A 6,533-nucleotide genomic window follows, 5' to 3' on the forward strand; every position below is an offset into this window, starting at 1 on the left:
TATATACAGTGGTTTGCAAAAGTATTCATACCCCTTGAACTTTTCCATATTTTGTCACATTACAACCACAAAMATAAATATATTTCACTGGAATTTACTGTAATGTGAAAGCCTTTTTGCTGGCTGCTTGTAGTATTTGTAATAGTTATCTGTCTTGTTGCATCAGTCCGGCTGGGTAGAATACCATGAAGCACTTTTCTAGCAAATCTTTTTATTTTTGATGATTTTTAGCCACCTTACTTATTGTTTGACTGCTGTCGTTTGTCACAGGCCTCTGATAGTAAAATGAAACCGATTTAAATGTTAAACAAGCAAGCTATGAAAGTTATGGATTAAAAAAATCATTACTGTGAAATATTAAGCATGTTTTTTTGGCTGTTTATCGGTGTGAGAAACAGAAGTGAGTGTGTGACTAGAGGATGTAAGGGGATATTGTGTTATCCCTCTGAGGAGGAGGAGGAGTGCTCAGGAATGGAACTCACTACCAAATGAAATCAGACAGCTAACCTATAAGGTTTTCTTTAAACTTTTAAAAACTGCTTTTTGATTCATTCATTTATTATGCGGTATTGAATATTTGTATTACTGGTATGTTGTTTTTATTTTTAGCAGTAATGTTTTTTTTCTTAGTGTGTCAAGATTTGTTTATTCCACGTTTTTGTCCTTATAAATTGTGCGTTTGTGCTGTATTAGCCTTTTGGCTAATTCTGGCATTTTTTAACTTACAAATTGGCATGTGTTTTAATTGAGCTGTCCCCTTTCAAAAGAAAAATCTAATCAAATATTCGAAGGGATGCTCTTTCAACGTTAGCAACAATTTGTGCTTTATCAGCCATGATGCTGTTCTGTAATACAACGTTTTTACACACCCTTGTCTGTTTTGAGAGTTGTAATATTTTTTTTGTTTGGCTAACCATTATAGCATTATCCTTACTTTGTAGTTTGACTGATGTTATGGCCGATAAAGTACTAATTATTGATTCATATGAAATTTGAACTAGAGTCTCCAAACACACTAGACAAACTCTAGTCAAGATTTAATGAGTTATCTTCCATGGTAGCTGTTTTAGTTTTGCCACTCTTCCATAAAGCTTAGAGTGGTGAAGAACTCGAGCAACTCCTTCAGAGTGCTCGCAGTTGTCTTCTCACTTTTCTGCTTCTTGCAGGGTGACTCAGTTTGTGCAGACTTTGCAAGAACCATCAATATATGTCGTGTTTAAATATAAATACACCACAAAACAAAACTAATTATAATCTGCTTCTTTGCGACTATCTGGAATGACAGACTCTGCTCAACGTTTGGATCACAAATGTAAAGTTGTATGAACGCACGCACACATAAATGCRCAACGTGATCCACAAATAAGTCTGCGGAGCAATATCTTGATGCCAAGGCATTGCTCAACACAAGTGGGGTCTATTAAACCCAACATGTGTCTTCAATAAAGTCTGCTTGCTTTAAATGAGAACATGGTTAAAAGAATATCCAACTTCCCTTTGCTCACACTCAGAAACACCGGCCAACAATTGAGCCTCTCCAACAGTCCRGCCATCTTCTCATACACAAATAGCCATCGGTTCACGCTAAAAATTTAACTTTTAAAATGTCCTTAGACGGCAAAACAAATAAGAAAAAAACCTGGTTTGTTTTAGCGAAAATCTAATTATTTTACTATGAATAGAGATGTTTGTTTGCMGGATAAAAACAATGTTAAATGTCTTCGCATGGAGGGCAGGAACTAGAAACTAGAGGGAGTTTTAWTGCTACAAAATCTTCTTTACTTCATCATGGGAGTAATGGAAATATTTACTCTCCAAATCAATAAAAAGTGTCATGAGGTGTTTGCTTTAGAGTGCAGACAGCTTACCTTCATTTCCAGGTGAGCCGTTCCTTAAGACCTGAAYGTTTCTGTCCACGTCTGACAGAAGGTTCTGGATGGTCTGACACGTTCCCTTCAGTCCTCCAATATCATGAGCATGAGCCCCGACCGTGCTGTTCAGCTGGTTCATGCAAGTCCACAGCTCGGTGACGTGCTCATTCAGGCCTTCTTTGATCCTCAAGAGGCTGCTGGAGATGGGATCCAGCTTGTTACACAAAGTCTCCATGTTTACGACTCGGTCGTCCAGCTTGGCGATCTCTTCCCCTACACCTTGTGTTGTTTCCTTGCAGAGGGCGACACCCGCTTTCACCTCTCTTCCCAGCTCGTCCAGCTGTTGTCTCAGCTCACTGTGCTGGGTTCTGTGCAGCTCCAAAAGCTCGATGGCCTCCTGCTCAGCTCCCGCTTTAACGTGACCCCAGGTGGAGTTAAGGCCCCTCGGTGTTTGAGGCTGCTGGAGTATGRCATTTGTTAAGGAGTCTTTCATGCTTTCCAAATATCCCTCAAAGTCACTTAGCTTGTCGTTTATACCCTCAAGGCTGCTGCTATGGTTGAGGAGTTGCCCCTTTATGGATTCAACATCATTCATCTGAACATTTAGATTATTCTTCATGGTATCTACTACAGTTTTATAGTTGTCCAAGTCTTGCTGAAGGTTTTCCTGAGCAGTCATGTTAGCTCTGCACTCTTGTGAGCATAAATTATTTATGTCATTGACTCTTTGGTCCAGAACTTTGACCGAAACCTTTAGAGACCTAACGTCTTCCTGCAGAGYCCCTGCGCTCTCGTTTTTACCATCAGAAGGGAAGTTGCTGCTTGTATCGACCAACAGTTCKGCCCATTTGTCCTCTATCAAAGCCAGTTTGTCTTCTAGAGCCTTCTTCAGGTCTTTGATAGCTTCGTCCTGCTCGTTCCGAAGGCTCTCCTCCACAGAGAGGCGCTGAGCCTTTAGAGTCCTGTCCGATGAGTTCAAATGAGTTTCAAGCTTCTCCAGACGAGCCAGAACTGAGGAAGAGCCTCCAGAGTCTACCTGCCCCAGATCAGCCACTTTGGCCCTAAGATCCTGGATCTCATTGCGGAGGTCACTTTCTTTTGTTTCCATGAGCTCAGCCAGGCTGTCGTAGTTTGTCTCCTGTCCGTCACACTGCTCTTGAACTGAGAGGATTTTATAATCACAAGAATTCTTTAAGTCTGCCATCTTGATTTCCATGCCTTCCATCAGCTCTTCTCTAAGAGCGCTGATCTTCCTGTCTAAGTAGGCTCGCAGGTCTGCGTCACTGGTTGGAGGTGCCGGAGGGGGTGTGCCCGGAGGGGTCTGAGCACGCTCCATCAACAGACKAATCTGTCCATCGTTGTCGTTCACTCGACCCAGCAGGTCATCCAGGGTGTTACCCTTGGACTCCAGTTCATACATGACTTGGTTTAGCTGGTTCCTTACGTCATCCATCTGCGTGGTCTCGTGGTCCAAAGAGAAGTCCTTCACCTGAACGGTTTGGGTCTCAGCGCCACGTGCACTGGCGGGCTGTTTGAAATCATCCAGCAGGGAGACCAGCATTTTACTGGCGTCCTCCTGGAAGTCCAGCCTCAGATTGGAGGCCATGTCCGTCATCCTTGCTTGCATGTCGAGGACCATCTGGGACAGCCGCTGCATCTCCTGCTCCAGGTGTTGCTCACTTTCAGGCCCTCTTTGACCCACTTGTGTCCTGCCCCCTGCATGACCTCCAACCTGCCACTCTCCTCCAAATGGATAGTTTCTCTGGTCCGCTGTCCTCTGGTTAGAGGCTAGAAAAAAAARGGGGAAAGCTTTAATTTGAAAATGGTATTGATCGATTTATTATTACACATTTTCAAAAGATCTTCCTTGCTGACCTTGTAGATTTGGGAAATAACCAGAGGCAGAGGGGGTTTGGGGTAAACGCTCTACTTGGGTTTGCCTTATGTCTTTCACCTCCATGCAGTCTTGGCCCTGGTACCCCGGGCAGCACCTCCACTCCAGTTCTGTTATGGTCTTGTACCCAATCTTGTAAGTAGGCCTGAAATGTGTTCGATATCTAAAATAAATTACATTAGAGTGTTAATATAGATGGTACTCTCTCTAGATCGAATAGAATAGAATAGAATAGAAACAACCTTTATTGTCCCAGTGTCACAGCAACATCCAAACAGAGGTTCACACACTAGTTTCTTTATAAACTATAGATAGTGCACACAAAACAAAAATGAACACTGACTAGCCATGATACAACTACTAATGATAAAAAATATGATATAAAGAATTGTGCAAGAATAGAAGATATGTTTTGTTTTAGAGACAGTATCAGAATCCGACATTAGGAATCAGAAATTGCTTGTTTTCAGTGCAAAACAATCTCAACAGACCAATAACTGTAAAGCGAAGTATCATAATGCAGACAAGAAACACAGAGGTGCAATTACAGCAGAGTAGTAGTACAAATGATTGTGCAGCAGCAGGTGTGTAAACACTTATTGTGATTTTTGTAAACATTTATTGTGATTTTTGTAAACACTTATTGTGATTTTTGTAAACATTTATTGTGATAATGTCATTAGATAATGATGTCAACAGATAATGTCATTTCAAACTTATGATGAAGTACAGAACAATAATTTTGCGTAATATCTTTTTTTTCTCTTTCTGACATATTTTTAAGATTACATGAAGATCTGGCTGTTTCAAACAAAAAAAGGTCAAAAGGTTAAGGGTCAAATACATTCTTTCTAATAATAGATTTATAAGAAATTACATGTCAACAGAAGCAGCTACATAAGCAAATAGCTTTAAAAAAGAAACTAGCGCATATTTTTTCAGTATTATAAACAAATTTTTGAGTTAAAAGCACATTCGTAAATATGCAAAATATTTGTCACTTCCATAAAATGAAAATTTATGTGGTCAGACTTCCCTCAGTATTATGCTTTATGAAACCAAGACAATACATTTTCCCTCAGAAAAACTGCTAATCTGCTGCAGAGAGATGAGAAAGTGTTTTGATCAGTAAATAATTTCTTTGAAAGCTGCACTTTACTGGAGCAATACTGGAGTGTCTTATTTCCCTTTGGGCTCAATAAAATATGTTTGAAGTGAATTGAATTGAACTATCAGATCAGAAAACTTATTGTTTTTTTAACACTCAATTAAATAAGTGGTTAAACTGTGTTTTATTAGGTTATAACTGTATTTTCATTGGATTTTACAGAGCTTCACCTGAGATTTGGTGTGGTAGTGTCTGAGACTGATCCATGATACTTATTCTGAGTGGTAACAGATTGTGCGAGATCTTCGATTAAAACGTTGCCATCCACTATTTGGGTTAAACTGAAAATATCTCGTGAACTACCAGGAGGATTTTACTAAAAATCATCATTCATCTGATCAACCTTCAGAGTTAATTAAATTCAAGATGGATGCCACAGCTTGATAACTCAGTCAGCAGTCAAAACATGAAATGAAACTGAGCGTAACACTATTTTCAATGTTTGACCAAAACGGTTGCACATGGGGTCATTCCTCAAAAAAAAAAAAAAAAAAAAAAACATGATCTTGGCAAAAGCCTCAGGTGATATGATTTTCTTAAAAGCAAGGCCTGGGTGACTATAAAACACCTGGACAACCGATAAGTAGTTCTTTGGTTAACTTTAGTGCACTTACTGTAATAAATATAAAGGTGAAGTTACCTTGACAAATAAATGAATAAACTAAAATATGTTTTTAAGAAAATTAAACAAGTAACCATAGATAAAGACTGGACATATTTATCATTTAATCCTAAAATATTGAGCATTCAGTCAGCAGCTTGGCGTTTGTTGCCACCAATGAAACAAAACAAAGAGGTAATCTGAGATTATAACTTACTGATAATAAACACCTGAGTATATTCATTTCAAATGTACAAATCAAAGGGATTATAACTTGAATAGGCTTTGTTTTGTTGGTTTTGGCCCCCAAAAGATGACACTGTGAGAAGCAGTGGAAGTGCAGAGATGGATGTTAGACAATGAGTTAAAGTTTTTTTTTTTTTTTAAACAAACAGCAGGGATGATTTTAACCAGTGGCTACATGATCACCGGTGCTGTTTTAGCTTATTAAAGAAGAGAGCCGCTCTCCTCCCAGGGACAGAGGCTTCTGGGAACTTACATCACTTGTTGCGCGCAGTTTGGCAGCTCCGGAGGACACGGTGAGAACTCCGGCTGCGCGAAGCTCTCCGTCCCTCCCACGACGGCGCAGCTCACGTTTTTGTGCACCACATAGGCGCACCAGTTTCTGCGGAACAAAACCTCATTAAACCCGCTGCGATTACTCTTGCGGGACGTGAATGGTTAGAAAGTGCAACAAGTAACCCACTTGTTCCGTTGTCGCGTCTCAGCGGCAGAATACGGGTTTCCCTGGAACATGTTGTAGTGGAAAGGTGTGCCGCTGATGAGAGGCAGGCTGATTAAAAAGTGAAGCAGTTGTAGTCTCCGATTCATGGCTGAACAGAAATGGTAGTAGTAGTAATAATAATAATAAAAAGACAATCCAGCGGTGATTCCAGATGCAGTAGTGTGAGCTCTGCGGGTTGTTCCGTTTCTGCGGTGCGCAGATCCGAACCAGCTCCTTTCAGTCCTGGGATGTGACGTTTTGGGACCCCCTCCAGT

The 6,533-nt window shown here is 40.3% G+C and overlaps 1 protein-coding gene across 1 annotated transcript in view; it reads right to left on the minus strand.

Moving 5' to 3' along the window:
* The window catches only part of LOC106520956 (EMILIN-2), a 16,233-nt gene extending 9,720 nt beyond the window's left edge, over positions 1-6,513 (minus strand). The window contains exons 1-4 of the mRNA XM_014013293.1: positions 6,241-6,513; positions 6,034-6,159; positions 3,747-3,928; positions 1,869-3,659 (exon numbers count right to left, since the gene is read on the minus strand). Coding sequence (XP_013868747.1) covers positions 1,869-3,659; positions 3,747-3,928; positions 6,034-6,159; positions 6,241-6,365 — 2,224 coding nt within the window. The 5' untranslated portion in view covers positions 6,366-6,513. The remainder of the gene's footprint in view (positions 1-1,868; positions 3,660-3,746; positions 3,929-6,033; positions 6,160-6,240) is intronic.
* Positions 6,514-6,533: the final 20 nt, after the last annotated feature.

Source organism: Austrofundulus limnaeus, unplaced genomic scaffold, assembly GCF_001266775.1.
Source record: "Austrofundulus limnaeus strain Quisiro unplaced genomic scaffold, Austrofundulus_limnaeus-1.0 Scaffold100, whole genome shotgun sequence".
NCBI classification, from domain to species: Eukaryota; Metazoa; Chordata; class Actinopteri; order Cyprinodontiformes; family Rivulidae; genus Austrofundulus; species Austrofundulus limnaeus.